The sequence below is a fragment of the Mesocricetus auratus genome, unplaced genomic scaffold, assembly GCF_017639785.1.
Source record: "Mesocricetus auratus isolate SY011 unplaced genomic scaffold, BCM_Maur_2.0 Super-Scaffold_100045, whole genome shotgun sequence".
NCBI classification, from domain to species: domain Eukaryota; kingdom Metazoa; phylum Chordata; class Mammalia; order Rodentia; family Cricetidae; genus Mesocricetus; species Mesocricetus auratus.
Window position 1 is genome coordinate 8,436,588 of NW_024429222.1, and position 18,457 is coordinate 8,455,044.

Consider the following 18,457-nt stretch of genomic DNA (forward strand, 5'->3'; position numbering starts at 1 on the left):
TTAGGCAACTTAGCCATCTGGGTGCAGTCTCTTTGATAGGTCCCTTTAGTGCAAGAATTGTACCTGAAAAGAAGATACAAGGTTGTTAGTTAGGAGCACTGAACAAATAGTCATAGGAGTAGTGCCAGCTTTGTCTCCGGTCCTTGGCTCTGTTAACCTGTAAGTGATGATTTTTGCTGCTCTAGACTTCGATAGCACACACACACACACACACACACACACACACACACACACACACACAAGAAAGAACTGTGATTCCACAAACAGGAACTCTTTCAATCACATTCTAACACTGTTAGATTCCAAACCTTAAAGTGTCTTTACCTCTTTGGTGTTTAGTAGTGCACTGAAGTTAGATAGATTCTGTGGAGACAAAGAAAGAGATTGTGGTTAGAAGTCTTCCTGAAGTAAAAACACATCTTCCACTGTGTGTTTCTAGTCCATTCTCAAGCAGGGTAAGAGGACCCTGCATGGCATTGTCTCAGTACAGGCATGTGGTAGAATGGAATGAGGGAGGGCAGCAATAGGAACTACCAAGTGCTAAGACCCAGAGTCTGAGTTACTGAGGCTCTGAGAGGATGCCTGCCTCTGTGTCAGCATCCTCCTTCAGCTCTCCTATGTCTCTCCCTCCGGATAGCAACAACCAAAATTTTCTGTTGAGAAAATGTGCGAACAAGGTGACTTCAGTGGCCGGATGTTTTGACCTCAATGGGAAACTAAGCTGGATGGATGATGGATGGACAGGATGAGTTCTCTACTCCCTCCCCTTTTGCTATTCTTACTTCATGAGTTCACCATGTGAGCTGGATCTCCTTGCCTCAGAACACAGGCCATAGCACAAAGATGGACACCTGACACTCTTGGTCAAACAGACCTTGAACCTAAGCCAGTCTTAAACTGGAAAAGTAGATAATTTCTAAGCATACAGGATATGAGTGCTGATTGCTGTTGTGCCTAACCTCTTCAGGAGGTAAACATGTTTCAGAATGAAGTCAACAAATAAATGGAAAGCTGGGGTATGGATTCTTATTATCTTCGGAGCACGTGGACCAAGCTATGTTCTTAGATTTGAGTCATTTGAAGATTATGTTACAACCCACTCCTTAAATGTTTGCTTACAATAGAAAATACCAACTACTATAAGCTCACTAATATTCATTCCAGCCCACCAAGATTGAAGGGGTTATAACGTTGCTTCAGATAATGGGTCTGGCTTATTTGGGTATTATGATTAGACTACCAAATAGGCCCTACCAGCTTCGCATTGGACAGTGGTCCCCAGGTGGCTGCACTATTTTGGTAAGTGTTTGAAACTTTGAGAAATGGTGCTGTAAGATCCCGAATTTATAGAAATAAAATATAAGCTTAAACAGGGAGGGCACCCCACTAGAGAACTTGGGAAGTGAACAAAGGACCCCATCCCAGGAACGGGCCATACCACAGAATGGAATGTATGGTTTAGAGACCTTAATTGCAGAAGGGCTGTAAATCCACAAAAAGCCAATTATGGGCTGCCACCTGTGAAGAACTGACCAGGGCAAACAAGACTAGTGGGAAACAAGGAGATAACACTATTTACTTAGGGAGAGATAATTAATTCATGCCAAGGTTTGATGTGAAGGACATCTACTTCCCTGGGTCGGGAGTTACGTACCCCCTTCCCCCGTCACGAGAAAGGGACCCCTCCCAAAAGCTTGTGGTTTTTGTCTTTAAAAGCTGATTGTAACTGAACCTCGGGGCCAATCGGTCTAAAAGCTGACCGAGAGGCCCATCTGCAGATGCCTAATTAAAGCCTCTTGCATGTTGCATCAATTGGCGCGTGGACTCTTGATTCTTGGGGTGACAAATCCGGCTTGGGGACCCCTCCTCAATTTGGGGTAACCCAACAGTGCCAGCTGGAAGAAGACAATCACTGTGGGTATAGCAGTCACTTGTGAGGGGGTGTGTGCCTCTAAAGGTTATGCCTGCTCTGAAGTTGCCTCCTTTCTCTGTCTTCTGTCCAACATGAGGTGAAAAACCACTTCCACCACACATTCACAGTGCCAGGGTGTACTATGTAATCAAATAGAGCCAGGAAACCATAAGCTAAAATCTCTGAATCCAGAAGACAAATAGTATTTCTTCTTTTAAAGTTGTTTCAGGCATGTTGTTTGTGCTTATTCAAAGGTTAACTAATACAATGTAAAAAATGATCACTAGAACTCTACCAGCCAGGTAGTATGTGTGTGAGAGAGAGAATGCTATATGTACATGCATATATGCATCTGTGTTTGTATATGTTTGTATGTGTCTGTGAAAGCATGTGTATATGTGTGTGTCTTGTGTTTCTGTGTGCTTGTGTGTGTAAACTGGGGTCACTGCCCAATGGTATGAGCACTTCCACAAGAATTAATGTGATGGGATCTTAAGTTTATGGGTTTCCCCCCAAACTCCAATAATTTCTGTATGAATTATATTCACTATTGATTCAGATGGAAGCATGGAAAAAAACCAGAAAATCGCCACATGGAGAGTGACTGAAAATTTTTAATTTTCTGTGTATGAAAAGCAGCTGTGAGTAAAGACATGCCATTAACCTCAGATCTGGAGCAGCTGTGACAGGAAGATCACAGCTACTGCCCTTAGCTACTGCCAAGCACGATAAGGCCAACCTGGAACACACAATGACACCTTTTCTCAAAAACAAGCAAGCAAAGAACAACAATAAAACTGAAGGAGAAAAGATGACTTGTGTTTGCATTCATTGAAGGCCTTGGACACCTTATTTAAGCTTGCTGAGCTAGAGTTCTATCTCTAAGGCCATATTGAACTGAAGCATGGGCATACAGGCCTCTAGAGTCTGTGGATTTTGAGACTACTCTAGAGTGTCTCAGGTCAACAATGAGGTCACATCCATCTCTCACAAAGGGGGCAATTCTAGTGTGTCATCAGGCTTTTTCCTATCTCAATTTGCCCTAGAAGGTTCCCTGTGTAACATGCTATAATAGTGATAATAATAATAATTGCTGGTGGCCATGTCTGAGGACCTGCTCACCTCACCTAACAGCAAAGCTAAACCCTGGAGCCCAAAGCCCAGCAGGGACTGTCTCCAGAGCTCCTTTTGCTTCTGCTGTCCTTCCTCCTGCCTGCTGTTGCCATCTTCCTGCTGTATTTGTCATATTTGTCATGGTGTGACCAGTGTGTGAAAGGACCGCACTGGTTGTTTCTTCAGAAAATCCCACTCCTCACTGGGCAATTTACTTGCAGCTCATAATAAAGATGATTTTTAAAAGAGAAACAATGCTTAGTTGAATCAATGACTTAATTAGGCTTTCTGAGTCACCCTAAAAGATACAAGTGGTTGAGACTGTTAGTAAAGATGATTAGTGACATGATTTAGGCCACTCTGCCAATAGCGCCAATAAAAGATACAAAAAAGGCAAATATAGGCTAAAAGTCACTTTCTCCTTTGTTAGATCAGAGATTTGCAAAGGATAAGAAATAAGAACAAGGAAGTTTCATGAATTATAGACCCATGAATTCTGCCTGTGGGAAAACACAAGTGACGAAAGAGAACAGGTATGTCCCTACACCCAAAGCTAGGCCTGAGTTCTTTGGTCATGTAACTTACAGAATTAATCACAGACCCTAGTTGAGAAAAGAGAGTTGTGAAAGGAAATTAATGACCCTATTGCATGTAAAGGAAAATAGACGGCTAGCTGGCCACCCTTTTAAAGTTTCTCTAGGGTAGAAAACAGGAATCTGTTACACTAAAACTGCATACAGCTGCCTGCCAGTACAAAGTCAACTGTCTGAAACATGCTTAGCTTGCTTAAAAATTAATTAGCAAGTTATAAAAGAGTCATTACTTTGGGTGAGGAAAATGTTTAGCTACTTTTGGGCTTCTAAGAGAAACAGGCAACTTGTGGTTTTAAAGTGATTTCTTTTCTTATGTAAAGATTTTCATTTGTTTTTGGAAAATATGTAACTTATGGTTCTTGCATAGAAATCTTTGTATTAGGAAGTATAAAGGGGAAAAGAAAAAATAAGAGATATAGGAAAAGGAAAGATATAAAGGAAAAGACCTCCCCCAAAAAAGGTAAAAGGATGAGGTCAGGAAAAGAAAGGGAAACAACTGGAAAGGAAAACAAAAAGAAAAACAACAGTGGTAAAAGAACAGAACAGAAAAGGAATGGAGTCAAAAAGAACAACCAGCAGAGTGAAATAAAATGAAGAATTAAGCTTTGGCTCTCAGATAAGTTTCCGTGTGTGTCTGTGCCTCTCTGTTCCAGTAGTTTTCTTATATACATCTGCTCTTCAGTTTCTCTGACCTGCTGAGAGCTTGCTGGGGGCTGGGTGGCTTAGTGGCTTACGATAATAATAATAATAATAATAATAATAATAATAATAATAATACCTCAAAAATATCACTCTCTCTGAGAAGTATCAGCTTGCTGGCTATAATGGGTGGTCTTCCTCCTTTCTGTGGTCCCACAACACAACACTTATCCAAATAAATATATGGCTGTATTTCTTGGATTATTCTGGCAACAAAAGTTCAATTTATGTTCGTATGATCAACTCTGACACTAACCTTCCTAGAAGCTGTCATGGAAGGATGGATTGATTGATGAATATAAGGATGGATGGAATTGTTCACCATATTCACTACTGATTCAGATGGAAGCATGGAGAAAACAGAAAATTGCTTTGGGAGGACTGGATAAAAATGAGCATACACGTTGGTTGGATTACTCTTGGCTAATGAGAAGATTGCAATAAATACATGAATAGTTAGATATAGGTTGATTGTAGTTTGATGAAATTATTTCAGTGAGTTGAATATATGTGTATATATGAATGAATGCATGATGAATGAATAGATAGAGGCATGGCTATCCATAAAGCATAATCTTGGAATATTGGGTGAGTGCTGCTGTACTTTGGATAGATTCTTAATCTACCAAGATAAACTGTGATATTTTCTGAAAACTTTTGCCTAATAAACACATTCTCCAAAGACACTAATGACTTTAGGAAATATGGAATGGTTAATTTCTCAAAGTGCAATGGAGAACAATTGTGAAATATTAAATTTAGAAAGAACTGGGAGTATATTTTGAAAAACTTCACCAGTTTGTTACCAAATTTCTTTCTTTCTGAAGTCATCTAATAATAAAAAAGAGAACTTTAAATTGTCACTTAGGTTCATGTGGTTGACACTGCTCTCAAGAGACGAGAAACTATGTCAAGCAGTTTGCTGATAAAGGACAGCTGAATAAATGAATCCTGGAACCAAGCACCTGGAGCACATACCATGGAAAACATACCTACCATTTTCTGCATGACCTCCAAGAGCTCATCCTCTGTCTTCTGGCGCAGGCAGTTAACAATGACAGCAGATGTTGTGGTTTTGCACCCAGCGATAACAGCAACTTTCTGCATTAGATAACAGACAAACACAGAGTCAGGAGCAACATTAGTATCCACCATTGGTGTAGACAGTGGGTTCTATCCTAAGCCCCATTTCTATAGACAGACAAGTGATCCTGAAAACACTGCAGACCAGAACACTTGGGGTCTAGGGTCCACAAAATGTTGCCCCTGTTATAATTTGTAAGGGGTGGCATGAACACATCTGAGTCTGTTACCTTAACTTTTAAAATAGTCACAATATTGGAGAAGCGTATTATCTTAAAAGAAGCCAAGTGCAGTGGAAGGAGGGCTAGGAATACATGATTCCACCATTCACTTAGATCTACTTCCTCCATTTACTTGGCATTTGGCATCTAGTTTCCAGTGCCTATTACATAAGGAGAGCTAATATGTGTGGCATGCTTCAGAGGACACCCTGTCTTCCCACACAACCCATGCAGATTGCAAGGCATCTGAATAGCAGGACTCACAGGAAGAAACTTCAGAACCTGTGGAGTATAGTTTAGATGGAACCCTAGAAGGGATTTTTGTCCAGCTATTCTCACTTCAGAAATCCCTTGAGCACATAGCTGAATCCTACAACCAGAAAGACCCTTGAGGACTCCAGGAAAGAGTATGGCCGTTTTCCAGGGTGGGACATACCTCAGTGACTGTCCTGGGGTCCTTGGTAAACAAGCCAGGAACAAGGATCACACCACTCTCAGAAATGGCCCTGTGGAAGAGGTTCTTGGCCAAGGGAGACAACACCTGGCATGGAAAGAAGAGGAGAAGAGTTTATGCTTACAGGAGGGGCCCCATGATCCATTTGTCCTCTGAATGCTCTTCTGCCCTAGTCATTCTTGGAGACTCTGTCACTCAGTAGACACAACAGAACTTCATCTGTCTATTCTATCTCTGAGACTTTTCTCAGGCCTGAGATTCCATAAAGAAACTCAGTAGAGCAGAACCAGGATACAGAGTAAGAAACAGTAGAGGAAATATGTGACAAGAGTCTATAGCGATTAAAAAAACTACTTGAGGGCCACTTTTGAAATTCCTAGCCACAAATTTTGTTTCAGAAATTCTTTCATTCTGAATTTACCCCAAAAAATTATCATGTAAGACTGAACTGAAGATGAATTTAAGTAGAAGAACTACTTATGGGTCAAGCTAACACAAAAGATGGAAGAGAGAGAAGGAAGACGTATGAAGAAGGGGGAAGTAGTGATTCCATTATAGAAATACACTGATATTTACTTAATATTCTATTGTTTATAATAGAAACAATAGTAAATACTTTAAAGCCATAACATTACTCAGTTCATGACTTACTATAGAATGCTGTGCAATTATGGGTAATAATGCTATATGTGGGTTTAATATTTGGGGAGGTATATTTATGCCATATTGCATTTGAAAGGATCGTTTTATTGTAAAAACAGCATAAGACTTTAAGAGCCAGAAGACGAACGGAAACATGATAAATAAATGATAGGTGAATAGATAGACAATATATATGACATTGAGGAAACAATAAGAGATGGATGTGACAAGATATCTACAGTGACAATACAAGAATCACAGGGCTATGGATGACATTTTTTCCTTAATACTCATCTCTAGTTTTCCATTCCTTCATTTTAAATGCGTGTGTGTGTGTGTGTGTGTGAGAGAGAGAGAGAGAGAGAGAGAGAGAGAGAGAGAAAGAGAGAGAAATGAAATGCAGCAACTGAGTTGATATTCTGCTCAACTCAAGAGTTTAATATAGCTACCAAAACTTTCTATAACTTCTCCTTAACTCCCATTATTCATATTCAGTTAAGATGAGCAGCAGCAGGTGTAAATTTTATAACTTAATTTGTTTAACACACGTGCTATCCACTCTTTCCTGTCTCACTTTCATGCATCCTTCCTCTCACTACTATCTACAAAAGAACTCACCCCTCTGCCCCAGATTCTGCTGCTGCCATGCTAATCATGGACAAACTTGGAGGCCACTACAGAGAGGATTCTGCCTGATGTCCTCACTTGAGATCCCAAATATATAGATCTACCTTGGATCCAAACAACTGCTTCTTTCTATTTGTAGTTTATAATCAACCCAAGTCCCAGCTCTGCTAAAAAGCCATGGTTGTTGATAGTGACTGATATAACGGGAGTCAGTGTTCTGTAAGAGTGGGGATCTGGTGGGTAGAAGACTCTCCAGGGGAGGCCACACTCAAGAGTATATGGACAACATAAACTGTACTTGATGAGTTTAAAACAAAAAGAGGCACAAAGTTAAATGGGAGGGAGGGGCACATGGATATGGCAGATGACAGGCAAAGAATGAATAGCATCAAAAAGCATTGCATGAAATTCTCAAAGAACTGTAACAGAAACATGACAAGGCCAAAGCCTTCTGTGTAAAATGAGATGCAACCTGTTTCGTGAATAAACATGTTTTAAATGCTTGAAAGAAATGTGATTGATAAAAGGGAAAGGAACTCAACTAAGTGAAGAGGCTAGGGTTCTCACTGCTCCAAGCTAGAACTGCAGATATCTATGTTCTGGGAAGACAAGTTGAATTCTGAACTTCCTAGGAAACAAATACAGTTAGTTTGATGTCAGCAGCTGACAATCAGTATTGGGAAGTGAGTAAAATATACACTGAGTGCAGGTTTTGGGTTCTGGCTGACAGCAACGAGCTGATCCCTAAGAGGTCCCATCAGCAACCACATCATCAAGCTCGGTTACGAGACCTGGTTCCAGGGACACTTACAAGAGCAGAGACACTGAAACCTCCTGCTGACTCTCCAAAGATGGTCACAGAGCCTGGGTCCCCTCCAAAATTGTCAATGTTGTCCTGAACCCAGCGCAGTGCAGCCACTTGGTCCAAATGACCCCAATTTCCCCGGCTGTGTTCATCCCCTGTGCTGGAAGAGACAAGGAAGGTATACATTGCATGGCTGGGATCTTAGGATCACGGATGTATTGGGGTCCTTTGCAGCTTTCCAGAATCTGGGTGAACTCGGCATCCCTGACATTGGAATCTTCACCTTTGTGAGGCTCTCATGCATTATTCCAACAATTAACTACGCACTAGGGATCTAACATATATCTAATTCTGGTGGAGTACTGCAGCATATCTTGAAACAAAACAAAAAATTTGGCAGCCCTCAGCTCACTGCACAGAACAGAAATTAACAAATAATATGTCAATATAGTGCCAACAATGGGGAAAAGAAATTCAGGTAAAGAAAGAAGCAAGGGTAGGTCTGGAATACCCTGTAGACTCATCACCAGAGGTACTCCCTTTGAGTTGGTGGCATTTGACAGAGCCTTAAGTACAAAGAGCACTGGGGCCTTGTAAATATCCAAAGAAGAATTTTAGTTAAGATGAGCAGCAGGTGTAAAGGCCTTGGGGTTGGGGGAGCAAAAACATGCACGCGAGACACAGGCAGAGCCACTGCTGTGAGCCTTGGCAAGGCTTCTATGTCACTGAAATTCATGTGAGTATTACACAAAGGCATAGCATGGCCCAATCATTCACTGTTTCACCAAGCATTCTGCCCACATATGCAGCACCACCATGGAAAAGTTGCAAGTTTGATTAAAATGTTGGTTATAACATTAACTCACCCCTAACCCATCCCACAGAAACAGGGCATTGAAACATGGAAAATGCGGATCGAAAGCAGTAGGATTCTGAGCATATTTTAAAGATAGCATTATGAGGATCTGTTGCCTGCCTGGAAAAAGGTGTGAGCAAAAGGAAGAGTCTGGCATGTTGTGAGCAAATGTGTGCTTGGAGCAGTCAACAGCTATGTAGGATCCTGTGGGAAACAGATGAGGGTTTGATGAATGAATGGTCAGTGGGTATTAAGGGCCTCAGCTTCTCCCTATGAGGTATGAGAACTCTATGCCTGTCTACAGAAGAGCAGGAGGTAGGTGAAAGGAGGATGTAGGATTTAAAGGCAAATTGGGGATTACAAATAGTGTGGAAGAGTTGCTGGAATCACTCAGGGTATTGAGAGAGAGAGAGAGAGAGAGAGAGAGAGAGAGAGAGAGAGAGAGAGAGAGAGAGAGAGAGAGAGAGAGAGAGAGAGAAACATTGAGGACAGGGAGAAGAGAAGCAAAGAAGGAGCATACCAGACAGTGGGGAAGAGTTGGGCAAGGCCAGGGCAAGGAAGCATCTCACTGTGGTTATTATATGTTATGAGCTATATGAGCTAGGTTGAGCACTGTTTAGGTTGCAGTAGCTTCTAGGCCAACTTGGCTTCATGGCCACCTGAAAACTTGCCTGCAGAACCACTAGCTGAGATCCCTTCATGAACCCACTCCTTCCCTACTTCCCTGTGAGGAAATGCATAGTGTCCAAGTGCTGTGCTGTGGTGCTGATTGCTGCCACAGAGGAATGCAGAGTGCTGATGAAATACAGGTGACCATTTCAAAGACAGCAACACGAAGACTGGGCTTTTCAGAATAAACAGGACTTTGTTTCATGGAGTAGGTGTCTAAGAAGAGATCCTAGAAGCAAGAGCAATGTGGCTGAGGATCATTAGGGTAGATAGGACCCAATTATGAAGAACTGAATCACCATCACGGAAAATTTATCAAACATTCTTGTGAAGGATGCATTACTAAAGTTGGGTTCTAACTTCTTTAATTCTGTAATTTGATATTTTGAGTATGGTCTTTTCCACAAGAAAAGGGGACTTTGGTACCTAATATGCCAGGTTTATTCAGTGGTAGAATTTGTAGTGCTTAGATTTGTCTTTCATTTAGCACAATGTAATTTTAAGGGATCTGTGTGCTTAAGGGGAATCATACTATATCCTGAGAAAGGAAGTTGTTATCAAAAGAGCAAGGCAACCTTCCGATTTTTTCTGACTTTATGCCTTGCCATGTAGTTATCTGTTTATCCCACAGACTCAATTTCCATTCTTCCATCATCATGCAAGTAACCTAGTGACCCTTACCATACCCAAGTCTGAAATGATTCAGTTCTTGGTTTCCAGTCACCCAAACACTGGCCTAAATTGTAGAGAGAAGCCTTCCCGCCAGCCTGGCCCCAGAGCCGTATCAGTCCCAAATGAACACAGGACTTTATATTAATTATGAAGCTGTTGGCTTTGCTTGTTTCTTACTGGCTAGCTCTGACTTAAGTATTTACTCCATAATTGTTAATCTAAGCATTTCTCTTACCGGAGAAAAGGTTCTGGACTTCTTACCCCTATGGCAGCTACATGATGACTCCCTGTGTTTCTCCTTCCCGGAATCCTGCTCGACTCCTAGTCCCACCTATCTTACTTCCCTATTGGCCAACAGTGCTTTATTCAACAACCAATAAGAGACAGATTTGCAGAATGGCGTCTCCCATAACTAAATAAATCTGATCTCCTTGTCATTGACAAATTACAAATACACAGCTATAGAGCTGATCAATACAGAAGCCAATGTGCAAGGAGGAGTATCCACAAACCCTACCTGAAGAATCCCCAGATGCCCAGGCGGTACTGAATGGCTACCACCACCATGTTTTCAAGGGCAGCGAGGGCCAATCCATCAAAGGTTGATGCACCGCCAAATGTCAGTCCACCTCCATGGATCCACACCATCACCTAGGTGGCAAGAAAAAAAAGTACTTGTCATAGAAACAGAATTGGAAAGGAGCTCAGAAGATGTTTGGTTTGATTTTTGTGGCCTGGCCCTGACTCAGGACATCATCACTTGAAGTTCACCAGTACCCAGGTAGTTACAAAAATAGTATTGTACTTCTTTTACCTGGCTGGAAGCCAGGGTAACACCTGATTTCCTACCTTTCTCTTTTAGGCCTGTGTGAAAAGTCTTCCCATGACTCCTCTGAGAGCAACATTATAGGAACCACAGAGGACAGTAATGTCATCTTTTTCCCAGCATGCTGACAAACTGCATACATGGTCCATTCAGGTAGCTGAGTCTTTTAGCTTCATTTCTATTAACCATGACATGTCTACAAACTCATCTCCAGGCCCCTGGTTAGTACCCTATCCTGTCACTTGAGTGCACTACCTTTCCACCACAGTCCTCCACATCTTGCTAAACCCACTTTACAGCCTCCCTCTCCATCAAGTCTTCAGCCATCTAATTATTAAGTGTGTTGCTCTACACCGGACTCTTTTATGCAGCTTCAGGCTGAGGAGGGATACAATAACTGTTAATTTAAGGCTTCAGGATTTAAAGAGCTTACATTCCACAGAACTGGGAGAAAAGAAACTTGAAATCTTATACAACACTGCTAACAAACAGGAAAGAGAAACAAGGGTTATTTGAGCACAGTAAAATGATTATTCTCTATGATAATAGGAAAAGCTGAGGCACCTCTGCTGGGATCCCACAGCTAATGAAAGGTGGAAGCAGGACTTGAGCAGCCAACTGGTCTCAGCTCACAGCTGAGCTGCTCACCAGTGCAGTTCATGGTCACAGATCAATGACCTGGGCTAAGAGCTCGGCCCTCCCACAGCTCTAACAAGTGTCAGTGCTGCTGTGTCCTCCACTAGGACTAAGATACAGTCCATAAGCCACTGCCGACAGTTTACAACACATGAGGTACAAAGGGACCAGGAAGGCAAGCGATTCCTACTCTTTCAGCAAGTGGAAGTGGACAGAAAATCTATGCTCAGATCCCATGTTTCTAGAGCCTTTGTACATAGCTAGACAGTCCCTTGCTTTCCAAGGTCCACGAGCTTCTGTTTATCCTCCAGTTGGGGTCTCTACCACCTACATAGAGGGTCTGAGTCAAGCTTATCTTAAAGGCTGAGCCTGCAGGGTGACCAGGGCTGTGTTGAAGCTGTTATCCCAGGTGTCAGTACAAACCAGATGACAAGATCCTTGAAGGCAGGGCTATGCATAATGGTTCCTGTCCTTGCTTCTCCTGACCCAAAGTCTGACTGTGTAGGCACGGAGTCCAAAATGGAAGCTGAAACAATGGGTGGGAGTGAGATTTGTTCTCACCTCCTCATGCAATGCAAACATGTTCAGGGTCAAATACTGCTCTGACGACTGCTGTTTCTTCCTTTACTTCTGAGTTCCATCCCAGGTGCACCCAGGAGAGTGGGTGGGTGCTCACACCCTATCTTATTCCACATCAAGGATCATATGTCTTTACAGAGCTTCTCTCCAAGAGTGTGTGTGGTCTGTAACTGGCAGCATGCCCTACTTCATTTCAATGGGAACTACTGACTTACTAGGCCATCAGCAAGTACCAAAAACAACCAACCAGGGAGGGGAAGGAGCTTTAATAAAGTCACAAGCGGTTGACAAAGGGCATGAAAAGTGCTCATGAGGTTGTCCAGACTCCTTCCTCTGTACTAAAATCATGGGCCATGAGAGTTTCCACCTGGCAGTTGTCAAAGGTGGTGTGGGGAGAAAGGCAGCCCCCCGCCACCTAGGAGCACAGGTGTAGAGACAGAAGACGATGTCTCTTGTCCTGTGATCCCTTCTGTGCCCCCTCCCTTCCCTGCCTGAGCCTCAGTTTCTCTATCTGTATAGAAAGGCTTGGGCTGTTAATTTTTTTTCTCTAGGATTCCTTTTGGTACTAACATCACTGTAAGTTGTTTTTTAGCTGCTCAACAAAACCAGATTTGTAATCTAAGAACTAATAGCAATCTTTTCGAAAAAACTTCTATTTGTGTGAGAGAATGTGAAAAACCTAAACTGTGCGTTCCAGATGTATAGCAATTCCACCAAAAATCAGGGTCATTGGGAGAAATTAAGTGATGCATTTACATTTCTTTTGTGGTGAAAGGAAGCTCTTGGTCCCTGACAGAGTCCTGGCTTATCTAATCATGCATCCAGATGTCTGCATCACATTCCAGTAGCACATGGGACTACACCAGGGATCCCTTTTCTTACTGGCAACTTGTTGCTCCTTGTCAAGTCAGCAGGAGTGTAAATATTCAGGTAGAGGCAGTCTTCAGAAAACTCCAGAGGGATTTTCTCCTTTCTGTTGGTTATGAGGTCATTGATCTTTTGTCCTCTAACTGCATCTTGGGAGCACCTGGAGGAGACAGTGGACACTGGAAATTCCAACATATAGAACTGGAAATATCATCTGGGTCTCCACCTTGCACTAGGAAGTTTGAGCTAGTAAACAGAGCTGCGTTCACAGGGCTAGAATCTGGTGTAATTAATAAGAGGAACTTCATGGGTAAAAGGTAGGAACCCCGAGACCCCCAACCCAGTAAAGGAACAAATACCTGGCTTCTTCCCCCTTCCTTGTGCTTTTGGTACACTCCAGAAATGGAGAACATGTTCACAGTCTGACCTACCTGGGATGTAATAATCAGTGCTTGCCCTTGTCTAGGCCTAGTGCAGGGTGACCCTGATCTTTCATCAGGTTACCTTCTTCTAGTCTCTTTGAGGCATCCTTTAATCCAGGAACTTCCACTGATAACTGTTTAGTCTGTTGCAAGTTACGGGTGATGTCTTTATGGGATGATCTCAATGGCTTGCATTCTAGTTGTCACTGATATGCTGGACAATATTGACTAAGTGAGTACCTTTCCTGCTCTGTGCAGAAATGTTCTGGGTCCAAGTAAAGTCAATGCTATATCTAAAGACCTCTGTCAGGCTCCTACGAAAGAATAACTGTTGACTTCTTTATGAGAGATCATGAAGGACCAGTGTAGAACAGAAATAGAATTGGTGGGAATTGCTGAGTCATCTTGGAGTCCCAGACACTGGTTTTAATTTCCCTCATATACTAACTCATTAGTACTTCTTATACCCCGTTCTGTTTATATTGTCAGTTTAAAGAGGGTGACAAGCAGAGGATTCTAGAGAAGAATAAAAAGTCTGTAATGTTTCTAAAGTAATCTTGAGGGTCTCAGAAAGCTATTAGACCAGTGGTTGACTCCCACCTGCATCACTCTAAGACATACGCTCTCCCTGAAGGAAGCCCCCTAGCAGCTTACATAGGGGGGTAGGAGGTGGCATTCTTCACGAAGCTCCAGGGCTCTGCAGGTTGTGGTGGAGCAAACCTCAGGGATCCAAGAGGAGGCTTGGCAAAGGGGACTCCCAGGAAGACAGCCACAGGCTGTGGGAAGCCTTCTAAGCTCACATACTTCCCCAGGACTTTGCCATGAACAGTGTCCACCACGGGTGGTGAGGATGGGTGCCCTGTGGAACATGGAGACGTAAAAAACACATCAGAGTGACAAGGCCAGTCCTGGATTCCATGTGGGTTCCCCATTTTCTAAGCACATGACCTTGAGTAAGTTACCTAAATACCGATGGGTACCATTTGCTTCTGACCTGAAATTAAGATGAGGAACACTTACCTCAGAGGGTTGAGTCTAAATCACACTGGAGTGGGAGGTGGAAAAGCATGCTGCCAAAGTCACAGTGGGAAAGAAACTGCTAGCACAAACAGAGCCTTTGGTCTCCTTCTGAGAAACCTGTGTCCATCAGGTCCCTGATGCTGAGTGCATGCCGGAGTCAGGGAGGAACAAGGGGCCTCTGTCTCTAGAGGAAGACAAAGTGGCCCTTGTCCCAGGAAGGTGGCCTTATTGAAAAACAGATGTGCTCGATTTGATGCTTGAGGTAAGAAATTTCCCAAAGGAACTAGGCAGGTGCTAGAGAGGTTGGAAGAAATGAGGTCTTCTGAATGGTGGCAGGAGGAGGCATGATGGAGATACAGAGTGATTAAGCAGCCAGCAAAAGCAAGAGGCCCAGAAAGTATTGCACAGACCCTGGCTGGCAAGGATAGACAGCCTATTGATGCCCAGGTGGAGTCCATGGAGAGAAGGCAATCTTTAGACTCCAGTGTGTTGGGGAGGGCACTGGATACCTGGTTAAATGACTAGAACTCACATGGTGGGCAATTACATAACATGAGCCTTTCTGGCACTGAAGACACATGATCTAAAGTACCCTGATCTGTCTGTGTAGGATCCTCCGAGGGGAGGAGAAGCTGGGTCAGTACCCTCTCTGACCCTTTGGCTCTATTCTTCAATAGGAGATATCATCATTCTTCATCTCCCTGAAGTTTCCTCATCTGTCCTGCTCCCTTCTAGCCCTCCTTTAAATATCAGGAGGACATGCATACATTTCATCACTACCAATTCTGGTGTCTCCTTGTTTGTTAATAGCCTATTTGTCAGAGCATCACCTGTAACCCATACTTTCTATCTCCTGGTCCTAATTCTTCCTGTTTAGATGCAGAGAATATATCAATTCCTCCCTCAAAAGAGAAATTGAGAGAGAGAGAAAGAACATGGAGGTGGGTGGGTAGGAAGTTGGGGAAGAGCTGAGAGCAACTTGAAAGAATAAAAAATATGATGGATGCTGTATAAAGTTAAATATAATAATAACAAGGTGTGGTCAGAAAAGAAAATTCCGGGTTTTTCTTAGAACTTGCCTGGGCATCAGAAAGTCTTTATGGAAATCAAGCTTATAAAATGGTGTCTGCGAGACATGATCTTAATAACCAGTTCCATAATATGGGCTTCTGGTTGTATTTATCTCTGCTGCTAATTATTGTGAGCAAAAGCAAGGGAAATTCTGGGGGATACACAACTTATGATGTTTTGCCATAATGACATTTGATTAATGATGTGTATTTTACTTTAATATCACTAAATTATCAGAGTGTAACCTCATCCTAAGTCTAAGAAGAGTTTATAAAGACAGCCATTAACACTGAACACTCTTGGGAAATTCTGGTTACAAGTTTGGAACAATGCCTGGTGCCATTAGAAGTTAATCCCATGCTTGTCTCCTTTTTGTCATTGCTGTTAATAATTATGATTTTGTTTAACTTTCATTTTTAGTATACCACTGAAATAGACTTCCTGTGAAACCTGGATATGAGGCGATCCATAGATGGCAACAAGGCATTTTGATATTTTTTCATGAACCTCAGGAGTTGTTTACAGTGCTTGAGCCCCATTTATAATCCGGAAGAAACTGCTACGCGGAGACACGGTGATGATCATGAGGAATGAGGACTTTCTCCCTGCCCTGACGTGGGCAAAGGGAAGAAAGAAGGTTAAGGGCGGGTAGGCAACACCAGCCCCCTATGGCATGGGTGCGATGGGAAGACAGTGAGAAGTCCTGATAAATGAATCAGGGCCCTTGGGGTACACTTATGACCCCAGTACTTGGGAGGCTGAGACAGGATCACCTTAAGTTCTAGATCATGTGGGCTACATAGCAAGTTAAAACAGGCTGAACTGCAGAGTGAGACAAAGATAAACCAACAAGAATGGCACTGCATGTCATCATCTCAAAACGGGAAGAGTCTGTGGCATGCGTGTATGAGACTCCACTGTAGGCGTGTAAAGCAAGAGAAAGAGCCATGATTACAGACACAGCCAGAGCTGATAAGAACACCCACCAGAGTGGTGGTCAGAGATGGGCATGAACCTTGGAAGTCTAAGAAGACGAGGAGACGAGGAGTTGAAAAGAGGGATGGGAGAGATGTGAGCTTTAGAAGTGAAAGAGGGTAAAGTCTGATCGCAATTGCTCAGTCATGGCTGAATTATCTGTGAACTTTCTCCCAGATCATCCAGAGCAGAGTGTGCAGGTGACAGGGTGGGGGTGGGGGAGAACGAGAATGCTACAAAGAGCAGTTATGACTTGCATCATCTAAATTGCACACATATGTTACCTACTGTATACCAGATGTACATTCCTGTTTCTTGGCAGTATTCATAACAAGAGTCTTTCTAGGTAACTATTGATATGCCATTTAATTTGGAGGCATCCGGTATGAACTTCCTAAAGATGGAAAGACTTGCATTGCCAGGGTAACCAACATCAAAGGAATGCTCTGTTCCATATCTGAGTCATTCTTTACTCTGTTTTCCACTCAGTTCCAGGCCTTTTTCAGAGTCACATGTTCAGACAGGATGAGGCTTTTGGGGCGCTTATTGCTGAGCACTGACTCTTCAGGAGATAGAGACAGCCCAGGACCTGATTTTCCAGGTGATCTTGGAAGAACACACATCCCTTTGAGCCCCTTTTCTCAGTCAATAAAATGCTCCAGATACATGTTAAAATCAATGCTATAGCCACACAGTAACCATTGTGTGTCTGATGCTGATGGGGCCATCATGCCCTGTGGGAACTGTCACTCTCAGGGTCTGTCCATTACAGAGTCATGGTCCTAAACTTGCTTTACTCAGATTTGATAGTGTGGACCACTGTCCACCTGTCCCCCGGTCCTCATCACCCAGAGCCTGGCATCAGACAGCCAAGATGGGCACTGTTCTCTAGCATGCCTTGAAACGCTAACAGAAGAGGCACTGGCTGAAGCCATGAGCCTCCTCACTGTCCTGGTACTTCCTGTGTCCCCACCCCCAGTTCTATGTTGGGAACAATGAATAACACCATGTCTTTCAATGACTATTGGTTCCTGATGTATTATCTTGACCATATCTCATATTATCTATTAATATATCACATACTTATGTATTTGTAGAAAATATGCATGGAGGGCAAACCACATATAGAGGCATGAAGGCAAGCCCTACTGCAAATGTGCATCTCCTTAAGAGGTTTAGAAATGAAGCCACCTAATCCTCTCTGAGGTCCAGTGAAGTAAGGAAACCTATTCCACCTGATTGAAGTTGTGCACAAACTCCGTTTGTGTTAGAGTTGGCTCCTTGTCTTTCTGTATCTTCTGTACAGTGTGCTGCTGGGTCTCAGGGATTTTGTCCTCTCCTGACCTCAGTGTGTCCTGTCCAGTGTTCTGGGCCACTTGAAGGCAAGCCCAAGCATCCTGCAGAACTGAATCAGTCTGTCTTGTTTCTGCTCTATGTACAATTCTGCAAATATTTTTAAAATGTGTCCTCACAAATTCTTATTTCAAATTACTCACCCCAAACCACGAGGATTTCTTGCAACACCAAGAACAGAGCTTGGAGACACATCCTGCAGGGGACAGACTCCCAGGTCAATAGATTTTCTGACTCTGACCTGCTAGGAAGGGGAGTGAATGGTCCTGCCCACATACTGGGAACTTGCCAGGGAATCCTGCCCACAAAGCTCAGTTAAACAGTGCAGACCAACAGCAAACCCCTCCCTCTTCCAAAGGTCT

General features: G+C 42.9%; 1 protein-coding gene across 2 annotated transcripts in view; it reads right to left on the reverse strand.

The window, feature by feature from the left end:
* Nucleotides 1–18,354, reverse strand: part of LOC106021868 (carboxylesterase 1F-like) — a 33,152-nt gene extending 14,798 nt beyond the window's left edge. Inside the window, exons 1-8 of one of the 2 annotated variants that reach the window (XM_040735329.1) lie at nt 18,239–18,354; nt 14,331–14,535; nt 13,270–13,414; nt 10,864–10,997; nt 8,156–8,309; nt 6,058–6,162; nt 5,314–5,418; nt 325–363 (exon numbers count right to left, since the gene is read on the reverse strand). In XM_040735329.1, coding sequence (XP_040591263.1) covers nt 325–363; nt 5,314–5,418; nt 6,058–6,162; nt 8,156–8,309; nt 10,864–10,997; nt 13,270–13,414; nt 14,331–14,535; nt 18,239–18,290 — 939 coding nt within the window. In that variant the 5' untranslated portion in view covers nt 18,291–18,354. Of the gene's footprint in view, nt 1–324; nt 364–5,313; nt 5,419–6,057; nt 6,163–8,155; nt 8,310–10,863; nt 10,998–13,269; nt 13,415–14,330; nt 14,536–14,696; nt 15,055–18,238 lie in introns of those variants that run through there. The other variant, XM_040735330.1, reaches the window with a different exon arrangement.
* Between the last annotated feature and the right edge of the window lie 103 nt (nt 18,355–18,457).